The 19,662-nt window shown below is 44.4% G+C and overlaps 1 protein-coding gene across 1 annotated transcript; it reads left to right on the forward strand.

Annotated features, from left to right (window-relative positions):
• The first annotated feature begins 436 nt into the window (after positions 1-436).
• Positions 437-19,395, forward strand: GFRA3 (GDNF family receptor alpha 3). The gene is made up of 8 exons (XM_043465399.1): positions 437-1,962; positions 9,803-10,090; positions 13,756-13,848; positions 15,132-15,444; positions 17,456-17,559; positions 17,727-17,861; positions 18,275-18,363; positions 18,576-19,395. Exons 1-8 carry the CDS (start codon positions 1,887-1,889, stop codon positions 18,663-18,665), a joined length of 1,188 nt encoding a protein of 395 aa, XP_043321334.1. The 5' UTR covers positions 437-1,886; the 3' UTR covers positions 18,666-19,395.
• Positions 19,396-19,662: the final 267 nt, after the last annotated feature.

Below are 19,662 nucleotides of genomic sequence, written 5' to 3' on the forward strand. Positions count from 1 at the left end.
TATGCTCCAAGCATCTCATTTACTCTCAAACAGAGGCTGGTCTTTTATGGGTGGCTTTGGATATTGCTTTCAGCCCATCAAGTTGACCTTGTTCCTTTTGCTTTCCTTTGTGGGGAGAGCATGGAGTAGACCCACTGAGTAGGCACCCTGAGCAAATGCCTTTTCTAAGCCTACCCTCCTATCCCAAACTGATTTGCCTTGGTTGCTGAAGGAGAGAGCAGAGGTGAACCCCTTGATCACCTCCTACATCTTTGTTGATTCATAGCACCCTTTCCTAGCATCCTAATCACCTGATGTTGTTATATTTTGCCTTGTAAATCCCATTTTGGAACTCTTGCCAGAGTGAAGCGGAGAGTGGGGAGCTATCAGCTCCCCAGCCACAAGTTTCCTAATCTTACTGGAGGGAAGGACTTGGGAAAGGTACAAAGAGGTAGGGTGGGACTGGTGGGGGTTGGGGGGAATAGGCCCTGTATAAAAGCTGAGTAGACAGATGTTCACTTTCACAGCTCTCCTGTAAGACTGGCAGGGCAGATATAGATTAAAATGAAGCACAAACTCCATTTAAAGTGCATTACAGCCCAGGAATCATCTCCCCTTGGGCAGGAGAAGGGAGGAAAGGGCACAGGAGGCCACATAAGTCTCTTTCCTTATCTAGCACCACATGTCTCTCTCCTAGCTTTGTGAAGGGTGATTTACACCCCGGCTGGAATGACTCTCTTTCTGAGCTGATTACATTGGCAAATGCCCCCCAGAGGCCACAGCAGGATGGCCGTATTCAGAAGCAGCAGCCAATAAATCTCAGAGGTCTATATTACACTTCTCAGTACCCTCCCTCCTGGCCCTCTGCCAGGTGGGCTGTGGAAGTAGAAGAGGGCTTGGCTGGAAGATCGGGGGAGGACACCCTTCAATACCTTTCATTACCATCTTCCCTAAGTACTGTTTAGTTGTCATTCTTACAAGGCATTCTGCCTCTGTCTTTATCCAGGGAGCAGGTTGGGAACCAGCCCAGTAAATTTATCTAATAAATAACCCTTATCTTTATGGGTAGAAGTCCTGGATTTCTCCTAGGTATTTGCTCTTGGTAGAATGGCTTGCTCTCCTAACCCTCCTCTGAAAATGAGGAGGCTCCTAAATGGTCTCTCCAACCACCTTTCTCAGTGATCTTTCGTCTAGGGAAATCTCTGCAGTTTAGTCTGAGGGAGGTTTGATCCCTCCATCCTTCCTCGTGACCCTGAAGGGGCTGAATTTTGGAGGAGTGTAGTCTGGCAAAGGTCCTGGGATCTTGCCCAAAGTCTGTCCCCAGCAAGGTCATTTCACCTGTCTGCAGAATCTTGGGGTTAATAATACAACGGAATCTCACCCCTGAAGATACTGATGCGGGGAAATGATATCAGAGATGTGCAAATTCTAAGAGGGGAAAAAAAAACCTTGAAATGCAAGTGCCCTCATGCATTTGTTACAAGATCTTATTTGGGGTGGTTGTTTCTTGGTGGTAGAGCGGATTCCGGAAAGTGAGATAGGATACTTTTTAAAAAAACAAATATTTGGACCCCCAGGACGACGAGTTTCCAGTGGCAGCTCCCACAATGACTCGGCTGCTCCGGGGCGCGTGCCCTGGATCGCCCCCACCCCCGCCGCCCTCCGGGTCTAGCAGGAGAGGCTGCGTGATGCGTCCGTCGGCTTTGGAGTTGGAGGGCGGCGCCCGGGACCCTGGTGGGAGAGTGTCGGCGCCGTGGCGCTCCCTGCGAGGAGGGGCGGGAGAAGTGGTGGGAGGTGCTGGTGGAGGAGCCCGGCTCGCAGAGCTCCTGTGCTAGGAGCGAGGGTAACGCCGAGTCGGGTGCAGGCAAAGCACGCGACATCGACAGCCAGCGCGCGCGCACCCCACCATGGCGCGCCCGCGGAACCCGCGACCTTTGCCGCCTGTGCTCCTGCTCCTGCTGCCGCTGCTGCTGCTCCGAGCTGGTGAGTGTCGTTGGAGCCGCCCCGGCTGGGGAGCGAGGGGATGGGGCTGGTGGCTACCGTGTAAGTGGGGTGCTGGCACCAGAGCCCGGAGAGGTCTCAGACCCCACACTGCGCCCTGGTGCCGGGCGTCCGTCTGTCCAAGCCTGGAGAACTGGAGGAGGAGGCCTAGGGTGTCAGGAAGGGGCTGGGTTCTACGCCTAGTCCAAGTGTCTGAACTTGTAGATTGAGTGTCAACCGTGGCCAGGGCACCCAGGCATCTCCTCGCTGTCGGTTCCCCCTCTTCCTTCTTTTGAGGTGCTCCTATACAGTCACAGAACAACCCGCAGCCAGGCCACTACCAAGACAGTATCTCTAGGAGGCGGGGAGAATCAGAAGCAGAACGCCTTTTGCTCCACATGGGCTTTACCACTTCCACCCCGTGTAAAGACTGGGAAAGTGGCCACTAGGTACAGATGACAATATTGAAGTTTTTGTTAGAACTAACTTGTCACTGGGAACTCCCTGGTGGTCCAGTGGTTAGGACTCAGCACTTTCACATACACACACAAAAATTGACTTGTCACAAATGAGGGTTGAAAACTGCTGCCCAGAATTCGCCAACACCATTACTGAGTGGTTGAGAATATTGCTCACCACCAACAAACCCCCTCTTCAGGATGTACTTTATTATTATTTTAATTGGAGCAGAAAACTCACTATTGGGTAAGATGGGCTTTCTGTATAGGCTGCCCAGCACAGTGCCTTGCCCTGTTATAGATCCACAATAAGTGTTTTATGGAGTACATGATGCAAGGCCTGGTTTTAGAACTATGCCATTCCTCTAAGGAGCATGCATGTGGCCTCTGGGAGAGGGATGGGTGCATGGAATCTCACTGTGGGGCTCCTGTCCAGAGCCTGGCTGGAGGGACACTTGAGGCAGAGACCAGGTACTTATCTGCACATGACCTCCTCCACAAAGTAGGACTGCAGAAGTACAGTCTTGGCTGAGAGACAGATGTGGAAGGAAGGAGGGAAAGTACTGACCTGTTCAGACTGACTTTGTCAGTAAATCAGAGCAGCAAGACATCACTGATCTGATTGAGCTGCCCAGGAAATTTCACTACCCTAACAGTATGGCTGTATGTCAGGATTCGGGTAAATTTTTAACATCTTCATCATGACCAACTTAGTGGAACAAGTTACCCTGTGTTAGTGATGAAATTTAACATGACCCCCACCTTCTTTTGTGGAGCTGCAATGCCCTCAGATCTACCACTGCTCAGACTTGGTGAACTGTATCAGCTAAGAAATTAGGTTTAATTTTGAATATTGTTATGACTCAATATTTAGTCCAGTTGAAGCAACAAGACTTGAACCTGCTACATTTCTTTCAGCAAGCACTTTCTGGGTACCTACTAGAAGTAACATCTTAAACTTGCAGCACTTCTCAAACTGTTTAAATCCATGTCCCTTTTTTGATAAAGATAAAAATCTTATGTCTTCCTTAAATAAATTTTGAAATTTCAAAAGTCCTTTTGTTCATCTTTTACATATAAAATTGTTATGTATGCTTTTTTGATTTTGTTTGTTATCATTGTTGTTTCGGCCATGCCATGATCCTAGTTCATGTTTTGGCCCTGCAAGATCCTAGTTCCTTGACTAGGGATTGAACCAGGGCCATCAGCAGTGAGGGCACAAAGTTCTAACCACTGAACTATAGGGAATTCCTGTCAAGCATGCCTTTTTGAACCACAGGTTCTCTTTGGAAATTCTGATATGTCCCTAAAAAGGGTCCCATCCTCTCTCTTTCTTATCCCCTGCATTGAGAAATTCTGGTTTAGTCCAATCCCCCTTTTAAAGATCAAAATTATGGACTTCCGTGGTGGTCCAGTGGCTGAGACTCCATGCTACAAATGGAGGGAGACGAGTTTGATCCCTGGTTAGGGAACTAGATCCCACATGCTACAGCTATAATCGTGCATGCTGCAGCAAACATTGGAAGATTCCATGAGCTGCAACTAAGATCCGGTACAGCCAAATAAATAAATAAAAAATTTTTAAGTCAAAATTAAGGACTTCCCTGGTGGTGCAGTGAATAAGAATCTGCTTGCCACTGCATGTGACACGGGTTTGATCCTTTGGGAAGATTCCACGTGCCACAGAGCAACTAAACCCGTGAGCTACAACTACTGAAGCCTGCACACTCTAGGACCCTCAAGCCACAACTAATAAGCCCCTGTGCCTCAACTACTGAAGCCACATGCCCTAGCACCAACAAGTTGCAACTACTGCACCTGCATGCTGCAACTACTGAAGCCTGTGCACCTAGAGCCTGTGCTCTGCAACAAGAGAAGCCACCACAATGAGAAGCCAACACACTGCAACAAGAGAGTAACCCCCATATCTGGAACTAGAGACAGCCCGCGTGCAAAAACGAAGACCTAGCACAGCCAAAAATAAGTAAATAAATAATGACTAAATAAATATAGCAGTGTGTACATGTCAAAAAATAAAAATAAATGCCAAAAAAATCCACACTGAACAAAATACCAAAATTTTAAAGCAAAAGTAACAATGCCATGTCGAGGCATATTAGAACCTGAAGCAAAAGGAGAAATCAGTACTGCTCACCCTGCCCTTTTTTACACATTGGATATGGCATCAATTGTCAAACTTTAAGGGGCATCATTCTGTCTAGTGAATTTGCTAAAATTCAGATTCCCAGGCATTATCACCAGAGATTCTCGTTTGGTAGTTTGGAGCTAGGGCTCAGAAATGTGCATTTTAATAAGTAATCTAATTGATTATTATATAATTGGAAGAGAATGTTGGACTAACTAAACTTGGAGGCCCCTCCTAATGTTGGGACTCTATTAAGTAGAGAGAAGGTGCTCAGAGAAGTTATTGGGGTGGCTCATAAAATATCTGTTATCTGGTTATTTTTTAAATATTAGTGGGAACTTACAAAGAATAAGCACTGTTCTAAACACTGGTAACAGAGTAGTGATAAGATAGACATGGAGATCTAGCTGGGAAGAAAATTTAAAAATGAAGTAAAAATATATCAAATGGTGATAAGTACTATGCAGAGAATTGGAATAACAGTATGTTAGAGTAGCTGGGGGGCTATTTTACTTTGGTTGGTTGGGGATAGCCTTTGTGGGATGCCACTGAATGACCAGAAGGGTCCAGTCATGTGAAGATTAGGTGGAAGAGCATGCCAAACAGAAAGGTTAGGTGGGCACAAGCTTGTCTTATTTAATGGCAACCAAAAAGAAGGTCGGTGCAGATGTAGGGAAGTGGGAGAGGAAGAGAGAGCTAGGAGGTAAGGTTAGAGAGTTGGGCAGGGCCAGATCTCTACAAGGCTTTGTAAACCAGGGTTCATAAACTAGATCTTAACCTAAGTGCAATGGAAGCTGGTGGAAGGATTTAAGCAGAGAAATGAGATGATCTGATATACAGTTTCTAAGTTCACTTCAGTTCAATCACTCTGTCGTGTCTGACTCTTTGCGACCTCATGGACTACATGAGAGACTTGCCTGTCCATCACCAACTCCTGGAGTTTGCTCAAACTCATGTCCATCCAGTTGGTGATGTCATCCAACCAGCTCATCCTATGTCATCCCCTTCTCCTTCTGCCTTCAATCTTGCTCAGCATCAGGGTCTTTTCCAATGTCGGTTCTTCTCATCAGGTGGCCAAGGTATTGGAGTTTCAGCTTCAGCATCAGTCCTTCCAATGAATATTCAGGACTGATTTCCTTTATGATTGGTTGGTTTGATCTGCTTGAAGTCCAAGGGACTCCCAAGAGTCTTCTCCAACACCACAGTTCAAAAGCATCCTTTCTTTGGCGTTTAACTTTCTTTATGGCCCAACTCTCACATCCATACATGACTACTGGAAAAAACATAGCTTTGACTAGATGGACCTTTGTTGGCAATGTAATGTCTGCTTTTTAGTATGCTGTCTGGGTTGATCATAGCTTTTCTTACAAGGATCAAGCATCTTTTAATTATCATGGCTGCAGTCACCATATGCAGTGATTTTGGAGCCCAAGAAAATAAAGTCTCTCACTGTTTCCATCGTTTCCCCATCTATTTGCCATGAAGTGATGGGACCGGATGCCATGATCTTCGTTTTTTGAATGTTGAGTTTTAAGCCAGCTTTTTCGTTCTCCTTTTTCACTTTCATCAAGAGGCTCTTTAGCTCTTTAGTTCTTCGCTTTCTGCCATAAGGGTGGTGTTATCTGCATATCTGAGTTTATTGATATTTCTCCCGGCAATCTTGATTCCAGCTTGTGCTTCATCCAGCCCGGCATTTCACATGATGTACTCTGCATATAAGTTAAATAAGCAGGGTGACAATATGCAGCCTTGACATACTCCTTTCCCAATTTGGAATCAGTCTGTTGTTCCATGTCTGGTTCTAACTGTTGCTTCTTCACCTGCATACAGATTTCTCAGGAGGCAGGTAAGGTGGTTTGGTATTCCCATCTCTTAAAGAATTTTCCACAGTTTGTTGTGATCCACACAGTCAAAGGCTTTATCACAGTCAATAAAGCATAAGTAGATGTTTTTCTGGAACTCTTTTGCTTTTTCTGTATTCCAACGGATGTTGGCCATTTGATCTCTATTTCCTCTGTTTTTTCTAAATCCAGCTTGAACATCTGAAGTTCTCAGTTCACATACTGTTGAAGCCTAGCTTGGAGAATTTTGAGCATTACTTTGCTAGCATGTGAGATGAATGCAATTGTCTGGTAGTTTGAACATTCTTTGGCACTACCTTTCTTTGGGATTGGAATGAAAACTGACCTTTTCTGGTCCTGTGGCCACTGCTGACTTTTCCAAATTTGCTGGCATATTGAGTGCAGCAGCTTGCACAGCATCATCTTTTAGGATGTGAAATAGCTCAACTGGAATTCCATCACCTCCACTAGCTTTGTTTGTAGTGATGCTTCCTAAGGCCCACTTGACTTCACATTTCAGGATGTTTTGCCAAGAGAACAGTTAAGAAATGATCCCATATAATGCCAGTCAGCATTAAAATTATGTTATATTCACACAATGGAATGCTATACAGCAATGAAAGTAAGCTATTTGCAACTATACTTAACAGTGTGGGTGAATTTCAGAAACTTAATATTGAACAAAAGAAGCCAAGACACCAAAAACACATGTGATTGAAAAACAGGCAAAACAAATTACTAATGTTAGAAATCAAGATGTTATATTTGCTTTGTTAGGAAGATGGTGACTGGCAGATGGCTTCTGGCATGCTAGTAATGTTCTGATTCTTTATCTGGGGATCTGGTTATACAGGTATATATAATTAGAAATTCATTAAGCTATACATTTTTTAATTCATGTATTTTTCTACATTATACTTTATTAGCAAACATGATATACAAATAACTAACAAAAACATGAAAATATGCTCAATATCATTAGTTATTAGGGAAATGAAAGTGAAAACCACAATGAGATACTAGCTTACACCCACAAGGATGGCTGTAAAAACAGAACAAAAAACAGAAAACATGAGTTAATAAGTATGTAGAGAAATTGGAACCACCCTCATGCATTGCTAGTAGGAATGTAAAATGATACCAGCTCCTGTGGAAAACAATCTGGTGGCTCATCAGAAAGTTAAACAGAATTATCATGTGACCCAGCAATTCCACTTCTAGAGAAATACCCAAGGAAAATGAATACAGGTGTTCAAGCAAATACTTGTGCATAAATGTTTACATAGCACCATTCACAGTAACCTGAGGATGGGTTACCCAAGTGTCCATCAGCTAATATTTACATAAACAAAACAAATTATGGTATCCATACAATAAAATATTAAGAAAGAGTGAAACACTGACATATACCACAATGTGGGTGAGCCTCAAAAAAGGTATGTTAGAAGAAAGAAGCTAGATACAAAAGTATATATTGTATGGTTCCATTTACATGAAACATCTAGGATAGGTAAATGTGCAGAGACAGCTGACTACGAGGGGAAGTGAGAATGGAGAGTGACTTTAATGGGTACGAGCTTTCAGTTGGGGTGATGAAAATGAATGGGATTTAGAAGTGATGCTTGTACAACACTGAATATACTAAATGCGATTTACTTGTGCCCTTTACGATGATTGATTTTATGTTGCATGATTTTTTCTCTCTCTCTTTTTTTTTAAAGAGTTTGCATCTTTTGACTACCTTCATCCAGTTCTTCCTTCCCACCCTCTGCCTCTGGTAGCTGCAAATCTGATTTCTTTTCCTATGAGATTGTTTGTTTGTTTTTGAAGTATAATTGACCTACAGTGCTATGTTCCTGGTGAACAATATAGTGATTTGCTATTTCTATACATCTCAGAACGATCACCAGATATGGATTTTACTTCAATAAAAATGTTTCACAACCTAAAACAATTTATTTTAAAAAATGGATGCAACAACAAAAAATGGTAATTATGTAAAGTGAAAGATTTATAAACCAATTGTGGTAACATTTTACAGTATATACATGTATCAAATGATCATGTACACCTAAAACTTAAAAAATGTTGTATGTCAATCATATCTCAGTAAAGCTGGAAAACAAAAAAGATGGCTGAATGGTAAGGAAGAATGAATTTCGAAGATGGAATCATAGAGACCAATAAGGACTCTCAACTAGTTCAGACAGGAATTGATGGTGGCTTGAGCTAAGGAAGTAGTGAGAGATGTGGAGAGAAGTGGACAGGTTCCAGATATGCAGTGGAATTGACAGGACTTGCTGGATTGAACATAGGATGTGAAGGAAAGAGAGGAATTCAGAATGACTCCTAGATGTCCTGCCTTGAAAAACTGGGGGATGATGGTGTGTTGTTACCACTTGATAGGGACCCTAAGGCCTAGGGTGCAGGGCCTTTCTCCAGGGCTAACCTATAACCAACCATGATATTCTTGAGTAAGTAACAGAATCAGTAAAAACTACCCCAATCCCAGCTGCTGCTGCTGCTGCTAAGTCGCTTCAGTCGTGTCAGACACTGTGCGACTCCATAGACGGCAGCCCACCAGGCTCCCCAGTCCCTGGAATTCTCCAGGCAAGAATACTGGAGTTGGTTGCAATTTCCTTCTCCAATGCATGAAAGTGAAAAGTGAAAGTAAAGTCGCTCAGTTGTGTCCGACTCTTAGTGACCCCATGGAGTGCCTTAATCCCAGCAAGTTCCCAGTATAAGGGTTTTTATTATATATATTTTTTAAGTTTTTAATTTTGTTTACACCATGTTACTCTTAAGTGACTTTTTGTTTTTGGCTGTGCTGTGAGGTTTGCAGGATCTTAGTTCCCTGACCAGGGATTGGAGCTGGGCCCCAGCAATGAAAACGCTGAGTCCTGACCACTGAACTCCCAGGGAATTCCCTTAAGTGACTTTTAATGGAAGACTGAGAGTTGTTGCTAACTGTCATTTAGCACTCCCATGCATTCTCAACTCTCTGGTTATGATGCTAGCCCTGTTCATGGCATAACTCTGCTCAGGGCCCTCTTCCCAGTGCCTGGCAGGGTCATCAGGCTCAGCCTCAAACAGTTGTTCCCCTTCCCTTCCCAGGAGGCTGAGCAGCCTTTCTTTCTTTCTTATTTTTTTTTTTTTCTGAGCAGCTTTCTTTATCAAACCCCTGCCCTTTCTCGAGCCTGATCTCTTCTGTCCAGATTGTGACCATGGCAGACCCTCCTACTGGACTTCTTGATCCCCGCTAAAGGCCTCTGTGCTACCCCAAGACTTTCCTGCTAAAGATTTCGTCCAGAATCCCCCCACCCTACTTTATGACTTCGTTTTCTCAGACAGCTATTCCGACCTTATGTGAGCCTCTCTTGACCTCTCTCCCTCCATAGGGGACCACCTCCCCACAGAAGGCCGACTCACAAACAGCTGTATCCAGGCCAGGAGGAAGTGCCAGGCCAATCCCACTTGCAATGCTACCTACCACTACCTGAATTCCTGTGCCTCAAGTATAAGCACCTCATCACCTGCAGAGGAGCCTTTGGTCCCTGAGGACTGCATGGAGGCAGCACAGCAACTCAGGAATAGCTCTCTGATGAGCTGTACATGCCATCGGCGCATGAAGAACCAAGCTACCTGCCTGGACATCTACTGGACCATTCATCCTGCCCGCAGCCTTGGTGAGGCCCCCATCCTAGAGTGGGCTAAGCTAGGGAAGATGGCTTTTGGGAGTTTTTTAATCCTGTTGAATATCGGCCACATGGTAGATTCTGACAGGGATGATAATGAAGCTCTGCATTTGACATCAGTAAGAAATGCAAGGAGCAATTGGTTGTATCCTTTTGGGTCCCAGAATACTGCCCTCCCTTCCCACTACTTCCCCCTTTCTCTTACCTGGAAACATGTGGCTGCCTCTTGGAAGATCTCTGAACCAACTGAGGCTCAACTTGGGGAGCTCCTGGAACAGATGGATATGGAGAGGAAGTGGAGGGAAATGGCCTTAACCCATAAATATAACATACAAATACAAGATAATCCATAGGTTCAGAGAGACTGGGAGGCTGTGTCCTGGTGCAGCCTTTAACAGAGAGGATACTCATTAACCAGACAAGAGATGGTAAAAGACAGAGGGCACTGGAAGACCAAAGAGGAGCTTCCTCTGACTGTAGAAATCCCTTTTTATATAGTCAATTTTACTGGACTATGCTGCAATAGTGAAACAGGGTCTTCTAAAACAAAGGTTAAGTTCTTACTCAGGTTCTGTCTTGGCTGTGTCATATGTCCTCTTCATTCTGGGATCCAGTTCAGCCTCTACCTGGGATGTTCTGATGGCAGAGGGAAATGAGCATTGGCAGAATCATTTGATGCCTTTAAAAGTTTCTACTCAGACATTACATGAAATACTTCTGCTCACATTCCATTGACAAGCAGATCACATGGTCAAACCTGATGTCCTCCCCCAGGGGACACTAAAAATCACATGGCAATAAATGAGGATGTGTAGTCTTACAGGAAGGGTAAAAATAAGTAGAAACAGTAATGCAATCTATTGTAGTACATCACTTGGTCAAAACATTCGTTTCCCTCCCTTCCACAAGCAAAATAGATCTACTCACTGTCTAAGGAAGGTGCCTAAGTATTCTATTTAAGCAGAACATCAGATTCCAAGATCCCCGACTTGGATATTATCTTGTGACAATTTCTGTATAAGGTCTGAATGTGTGGTTCCTCTTAATCTAGAAACCTATAAACTAAAAAGTCATCTGCTTCCCATATATACTCAATATATAGTAAGGGAACAGGGACCGGAGAAGCACAACAAACTCAGAAAGAGGAATAATAGGAAGCACACAGGAGACATTGATTCATAGCAATTCTGAAGTCCTGCCACACAACTGATGCAAGGGCTGTCTTCCCTGGGAGTAGGAATTGCTCTTTAATAAGGCCCTGCTTTTGCTCATTGGGGAGCAAAAGCCCAGGAGTTTCTCAGCCCTCTGGGAGGTCCTTTCTTGTCCATTATTTTCTTGGGCTACATCTGAAAAGGGCATTGAAGACTATGACCTCCTTAGGGACTGAATAGCATTCTCTGCTTGCTTCTTACTTGAGGAATGTTGGAGCATCTTAAGTCTCAAAGAGTCAGAGTCTCTTTTAATCCAGGCTGGTAGCTCTTTGCAGTACAACTCTGTCAATACATAATTGTGTTTTATATCTTTTGATTTCTGTCACCTGTGTGCCAGTAGCTGTTCCTATAATCCTTTTCAAGACATACATCTCTTTCCAGACCTAATTAGAGGTACCTTGCCCTTATCAAACTTCTGTGCCTGAGCCACTATCTCAGTCTTTTTACCCTGAACATATTTGTCCAACTGGCAGGATTTATTTGATACTGTCTTAATTGATGAGAGATCTCCACAAAGGGCATGATAGCCACGAACTTGAATTTGTCTTTGCCCCAAGGCTGAGTAGTAGTTGAGCTTATTACTCAAAGCATTTTTCAGTTTTATCTTTTACCATTAGAATATGAGAAGCAGTTGCATTTCTTAATCCTGCAAGTCCTAGAATTTCTGTATTCTTTCTTCTCTGTTTTCTCCTTATTGGTATACTGGTCAGTTCTCTAAGCTTATGTCTTTCTTGTGGTACCTTGCCAAATATAGCCATGAGCATTCACGACATACTAGTAATCTTCCTTTTCTTAGCTTCTTCCTCTTAAAGCACAAGCTCACTCGGTACTTCATCTCCCTTCCAGGTTATTGCAGGCAACAATTTTACCAAACATTGTGTGCCACTGCATAATGAGAGCTGCCAGCCCCCACTAACAGCTTATTCACTGCCCACTGCCCACTCCCAAAGCTAATACCATTTATTTTAGATTTTTTTGTTACTTCAGTACTCCACATCTAGATACCAATTAAATGTTTAATAGGAGTTTGCTAAATTATGCAACCAACTGCAAAATCCTTGGCTTTCACCAACAAAAATGTAACTTTTGTTCATGTTACACACATCTGCCATGGGCTTCCATGAGTTGGCTTTGTTTTAGCTCCACCTGTTTTCTTCATTTGAGGAACCAGGATGGTAGGTGGAAAAGAACCACAGCAGGACCATGTGATAGTTCTTAAAAATTCTTCTTAGAGGTGATTAAGTCTCTGCAGACCAAGGCAAGTCACATGGCCAAGCCTTACAGTAGGGTGGGAAAGTACAGTACTCTCCTAGGGGGCCTAGAGGCACATGGCAACAGGTAAGGATATATAATCATCTCCAGCAAGCAGTTGGAAACAGTAATACAATATACCACTTTCCTTGTTCCCTGACTTCCTCTCCTCATCCTAATCATCTCACTTCTAGGGCTTCACCCGAACCCTCTCCCTAAATCCTCTTGTCTTCCCCTTCTTTTCCCTTGGGAGCTCCCAGGTCTCCCCAGGCATTCAAATCATCCTTTCTGATTTGCTTGATACTATCCATATCCCTTCTCTACTGAAGACATACTCACAGAATGTCCCTGCAAGCTCATCTCTGTCTTCAAACAATAGTTTTTAACCAGCATTTATTAAGCACCTTGTGTATGAGCTATTCAGTGATTTTTTTTTTTAAATTGAGATACAGGTGGTTAACAATGTTGTGTATGCAGTGATTTTATAAGATCCTGTACATCTCTTTCAGGAACCCATTGCCCTATGAGGGCATCTGAAAGAGATGTGTTTTCTTTGAAATCATTGTCTCTCCCTTCTCTGCTTTTTTCAGTCAGGTTCATTCTGGGCCTGGTCACATTTCCATCACCTCAGTGTGTGATAAATCTCCATAGTCAAGTGGTCAGTTCTGGAACAGAGTTCACTATGGCCCCTTCTCCAATTGCAAGAGCAAACAGGACAGAATCCCTTTACTTGTTTACATACCCATGGGCAATATGTGTAGTAGTTAGGAGTGGAGACTGGAATCAGATAATCCAGATTTCAAATCCCGGCTCCACTTATTAGCTTATGTGAGCCTGAGCAAGTGAATTAAACCTCTTTTATCCTCAGTTTCTTTTTACCTACCCAAAGACTTCTATGAAGACTAAGTGAAATTGTGTATATATATATAACATATTTATATATATAATACAACAGTGCCCAGTATACAGTGTGCACAACAAACAGTAGCTTTATTATTCTTACCATTAAACCCAGTTTATTCATCAAGCCTAGCCTGAACCTTTATGGCCCCGTTCTTTTTCCTTTCCTTCGCCCAGGATGCAGCTAGTTGGGTAGAGATTGTGCCTTTGCCTTTTCCCCAGGAGCTTCAGCCCCTCCTACTCTCATCCCCAGCCCAGTCCTCAGGATTCTGATGCATCCTACCTTGTCTCTAGGTGACTATGAGCTGGATGTCTCTCCCTATGAAGACACAGTGACTAGAAAACCCTGGAAAATGAATCTCAGCAAACTGAACATGCTCATACCAGGTATGCAGGGCCAGCCGGGGCTGGGGTATGGGAGGGCCTGGACCCTGCAGGAAGGGTGGCTGGTGGGGAACACAGCTGGGGAATAAGAGGGGAAAGTTCTAGACTGCCAGGTGACTAAAGAAGCCCTGTCATGGTGAGAGTCTAAGCTATGGGGCATGATCTAGTCTGACAAGTCAACAAAAAGCAATAGTTATTAAGGAGATAATCGAAGTGAGCCTGTTAGAGCTTCCAGCTTCCAAAGGGTGGATCTCAACAAAGGGTTAGAAGGGAGTGGCAGCAGTTCCAGTGAAAAAATGTGCTGAAATGGAGTATTTACCCTAATTCGAGACAGCCAGGAAAGTAGCTTGTGGTCCCTGAAGACTAGGAAATTGCTTGTTTTCAACCATTCTAATGGAATGGGCGAGGTGTTGGACAGGGAATAGTGAGAGTGTGACTCCTCAGGAGTGATTCGGGGTGGGGAGCCATCTGTCTGGCAAGGACTATGATGCATTTTTTCAAGAAAGTGAGGCTGTTGTGTTAATTGGAGAGGAAGACACACATGCACTTTCTTTTTGAAAGAGATGTGAGATTTGTTGTACAGTCAATTCTACATGTTAGAATTTTGAGAGAAAAGTATAGAAATTTATATATTAGAAACTCTAGGTTACAAGGAATCTGGGAATAACCTATTCCAGTTACTCCATTGTTCTGACTGCTGAAATATTCTGTTAATAGAAATATCACCATGATTTCCCAAGACTCAAGAGTATGGGTTTTTTTTATGCATGCATCAATCAAAGAAAGATGGACAGAATACAGATACAGAACCAAAATCCTAAGTAGAATTCGGTTGCATCTGTTGTGGACAGTTCAGAAAGTATACTTTTCCATACCAGGAGGATTGTGGGATCCTAGTTCCCCCACCAAGGAAGGAACCCCTCAAAAGTGAAAGACTGGCGTCCTAACTGCTGGACTTCCAGGGAATTTCCCAGAAAGTACTTTAGAATGTTGTAGGGCCTCTTGGTTACAGTTTCCACCATGGGATCTCACTCATTGCATAGAATTGTAAAAAGGATTTGGTTAGATGTATATGGGTTAAAAACAAACAAACAAAAACCTAGGCAAGCAGAGGAGCAGGATGGGGGAGGCTCATGAATACCAATATTGTTTGAGGCTAGTGCAAGGCCTTTTTCAGGGCAGTCCTCCCTGACGGTAGTGCCCTTCCACTTCTGCCCTTGATACATTAGAGGCTGGGCTGCAGGTCTATGAAGAGGACTGCTGACTTGCTTCCCCTCTCCCCCCAGACTCGGACCTCTGCCTCAAGTTCGCCATGCTGTGCACTCTTAATGACAAGTGTGACCGGCTGCGCAAGGCGTACGGGGAGGCGTGCTCCGGGTCCCGCTGCCAGCGCCACACTTGCCAAAGGCAGCTGCGCGCCTTCTTTGAGAAGGCCTCAGAGCCTCACTCGCAGGGCCTGCTGCTGTGCCCGTGCGCGCCCACCGACCAGGGCTGCGGGCAGCGGCGGCGCAACACCATCGCCCCCAGCTGCGCGCTGCCTTCGGAGGCGCCCAACTGCCTGGAGCTTCGGCACGTCTGCGTGTCCGACCCGCTGTGCAGGTGCGGCTGCTATGTGCTGGGTGCTGGTGAACGGGGTGGGTGCCACTCCTTCTGGGCTTCTTCCTGGGCAGGCTTGAATCTAACCTAGCCCAGGGATCCTGGACTGACTTCACCACGTAGCTATTCTGGATACCTTCTGAAACTCTTTTCTAGGGGGAAATGTGAGTGTGTGTGTGTACGGTGTAAAAACCTTAGAAAATATAAAAATGTCTTAAAATATCGCCCCAAACCCGTCACCTGGAGTTAATCTAATATACTTTGGAGAGCATTTCCTTCCAATCTTTTTTCTCTACAGATAAACAAAATCAGACATTTTGAGGGTCTATTTATCTTGCTTTTCTTCCACTTATGGTACATATCTGGCGAGTATTTTCCGATGGAAGCAGTATGGAGTAGAGATGAAGACAAGCTCTGAAGTCACACATATGTGAATTTAAATCCTTATCTGTGTGACCTTGCATCTATCACTTAACCTAAAACTCTGTCACTTAACCCAAGGTTCCACTTACTCCTCTGTAAAAACTGGGATAATAATGCAGACCTCTGGGGATTCTGGTGACAGTTAAATTACATAATTTATGTAGAGAGTTAGCTTACTGGTGCAGTTAAGTAAGCACGCAGTAAATGATGGTGCTTATTTTGTAATTTACTGTCCTTTAACAACTTACTTTTTGACTGTGTACATTGTATTTCACTTTATAGATGCCCCATATTTTATTTAATAATTCCTCTATTTATAAATATTTAGGTTGTTTTCTTTACTGCTATAAATAATGCTGCAATAAATATTACTGTTATTCATTAATCTTTGTGCACAAATCTAATTATTGCTTAGGTTGTGTTGCTACAAATGTCATTACCAAATCAAAGAACATGAAGAATTGTAAGGTGTCTGATCAAAATTTTAGCAAAATTTTAATATGGCTTACCTTGACCTTCTCACGCAAATGTTCATCAGATTGAAGTTATCATCCTTTCAAGTCATATTTGTTGACAGTGAGAGTCACACCAACTTTGTGTTGCAGCTTGGTTCTACCACTTAGTTCTCTGTAACCTTGGGCAAATCACCTCTCTTGAGTCCCACTTCCTCTTCTGTAAGATATTACATAGTAAAAGCTCTTAGTTAGCATAATATTAACACTTAGTAATTACTATGGGCTAAGTACTGTTTTAAGTACTTAACATCTATTAACTCTTCTAAAATTCACAAGAACTCTGTAAGATTGTTGTTATTATTTTTTATCATCCTCAGTTTACAAATGAAGAAACCACAGCAGAGAAAGGATAAATAGCTTACTCAAATTCACCCCTAGATAGTAAATCAGGTTTGTTAATGAAGTTTAGAATGAAAGAAGTCTGGCCTAGAGTCTGCTCCTAAAGGCTCTGCTATGCTGTCTGTTGTTATGCTGGTAGCTGTTACTATTACTATCACAATCACATAGCAAGATATTGTCCCTCCCTTCAAGGAGTTTGCAGTTGAATGGGGTTGACAGAGAAGTAAACCACTGATCTAACACAAGGCAAAATGTAAGGAAAACTGCACAAATATATACAGAAAAATATATTCATAATTCCATTGCCTAAAGATAATCAGCTTTACCTATTGTAGGATGAGTGTTAAAATAATATCTAACATTTACTGAATACTCACTGTATACCACGCCCTATTAAATGCTGTACATTTAATACTTCATCCTCACAAAAATCCACAAGGTAGTGCTATTTTCATCTCTATTTACTGTCAAGGAAACTGAGGTTAAAGAAACTGCCTGAGGTCTCATAATTAGGGATTTTGGAGCCCTAGTCAAAAGTGGTATGCTGTGGAGACTGGGGTGATGGTACATTTGACTGTGACAGGAGCAGGCCTTACTCAGGAGGCGGCCATGGCTCAGGCTCTGAAAGACAGAGAAGGATTTGGCATGAAGAGAGGCATGTCAGCTTAAAGGGGCAGCAAGGTGATGGCTACAGGTCAGACTGTCAACAGGGACTCTTAAAATTTCCTTTTTTCCAGATCGCGTCTGGCAGATTTTCAGACCCACTGCCATCCCATGGACATCCTAGGGACCTGTGCAACAGAGCAGTCCAGATGTCTGCGAGCATACATGGGGCTGATTGGTGAGGCTGGGGGACGTGGGTAGGGAGCCAACCGGTTGGCCAGCCTGGTGGGTGAAAATGCTCTCAAGACTGAACCCAGATGGAGTGGTCCTGAGACAGGTGGGAGACGGATGGGAGCTGAAGGCGAGGTTGGCTTAGTCACCGATAATCTTCTCTTCACCCCATAGGGACTGCTCTGACTCCCAATTTTGTCAGCAATATCAATGCCAGTGTTGCCTTAAGCTGCACCTGCCGAGGCAGTGGCAATCTGCAAGAGGAGTGTGAGCGGCTGGAAGAGTCCTTCTCCCACAACCCCTGCCTCAGTGAGTGCTCACCACCTGCTCCCAGTCCCTGTGGCTGGTTCAGCTCAACCCTGGGAGAGGGAAGGGGTCAGCTTTGTGGTCCACACTGGTTCCAGCCATCTCTTGCAGATGGAGCCGCCCCCTCCTCAGCCCTCAACATAGGCTTACATCTCCCCAGCCTGGGCCTTTCTGCCTTCTCCCATTCCCTAAATGACCACCTCCCTGCCCCTGCCAAGCTGCCTCTTCACCTGTCTGAGCCACAGGAACACTCTTTAGCTCAAGGAATAGCAAACAGAATGAGATAATATCCCACTCCCACCTGCCACACACCCACCCTCCTATATGCCAGGGTCCCTGAGACATTTCCTTTCCTTCTTTTGGAGCCTAAGAAATCTCCAACATCTGCCTGCTCTCAGTCTTCCTTCTCTCCTCAGTGGAGGCCATTTCAGCTAAGATGCGTTTTCACAGCCAACTCTTCTCCCGGGACTGGGCAGCCTCTACCTTTTCGGTGATGGAACGCCAGGTAGGGGCTCCTCTGTTACACCCCCTCCTGCCTTTTCTGGACCATCAGGGGAAACCCTGACAAGGGAGACAAGAGATTGGGGGTGGCGTGAGTTCCTTGTGGTCATGAGGACTGTAGATCTCTAATGGACACCTCAGGGGAGGGGAACAGGCCTTGATGGAAGCTGAGGTGGTGCAAAGGGTGGAGCTGACTCCATTTCATTTTTTCCACAGAACAAAAACCCTGCTCTGAGGCCACAGCCTTGGGTGCCCACTCTTTTCTCCTGTACTCTTACCTTGATTCTGCTCTCGAGCCTCTGGTAGCTGGACTTCCTCAGGGGCCTTCTTCCCCTCTGCCACACCAGCTGACCTGCTGCCTGCAATGGGTGAGGAAGGGACAGCATCGGGAAGGAGGTTCAGTCTACCACGTGGCAACCCTGACCTGTGTCCAGTCAACTCCAGATGAGGTCATGGTAGAAGCTGACTAGCCTCGTTCTCATGCCCTTCACTTCTTTTTTTGTTTTGTTGTTGTTGTTGTTTGGCTGTACCACACGGCTTGTGGGATTTTAGTTCCCCAACCAGGGATTGAACCTAGACCCTCCCAGTGAGTACTCAGAGTCCTAACCACTGGACTGCCAGGGTCATTCCCTTCACTTTTTGTTGGGCTGCCCCTTCTTAGGACTTCAGCGTATCACCTGGTGGTATCCAGCTCTCCCAGGCTCTCTCCTTATTTCTTTCTCCTGCCCACCCAGGATCACTCAGGCTCTTAACAAATCAGTCACACTCTGCTGCATTCTCCAGGTAGGCAGAGTTGGGTGTTCTGAAGTGACCTGGAAAGACATTCCTCATGGTGAGGAAAGCTGGAGGAAGACTCCTGTCTATCCCTAGTTTTCTCCTCTGAGTGGGGGATGGGAACCTACTGCCATCCCTGCCCCAGGATCCTACACAACACTTGGGCTTCAGGAGCTGGAGCATTTGGGCCTTGCTTTCTTCCTGCTACTGTACTAGAGTCCCCCTAGCCTCTTGGATTATGATTAAACATTTTGACTTAAAACTTTTCTGTTTTCCCATTGTCTCACATTGTGAATTTATATAGAACGAGCTGTGTTAACAGACACAAGAGCACAGGCCAGGTTATCTAAGAGACACAGTGACCCTGCCACCTGGTTCTGTGTGACCCCCAGGCAAGTCTCTCAGCCTCCTTGTGCACTTGGCATGGAGTTGGAAGAAAAGTAACTTACATGAGGCTGTACCAGGTACTAGTCCCAGCTGCTGCCTAGGATCTGCTACTCCCTGTACATCTGTGCACATGAGAACCTGT

The sequence above is a fragment of the Cervus canadensis genome, chromosome 4 (assembly GCF_019320065.1).
Source record: "Cervus canadensis isolate Bull #8, Minnesota chromosome 4, ASM1932006v1, whole genome shotgun sequence".
Lineage (NCBI taxonomy): Eukaryota > Metazoa > Chordata > Mammalia > Artiodactyla > Cervidae > Cervus > Cervus canadensis.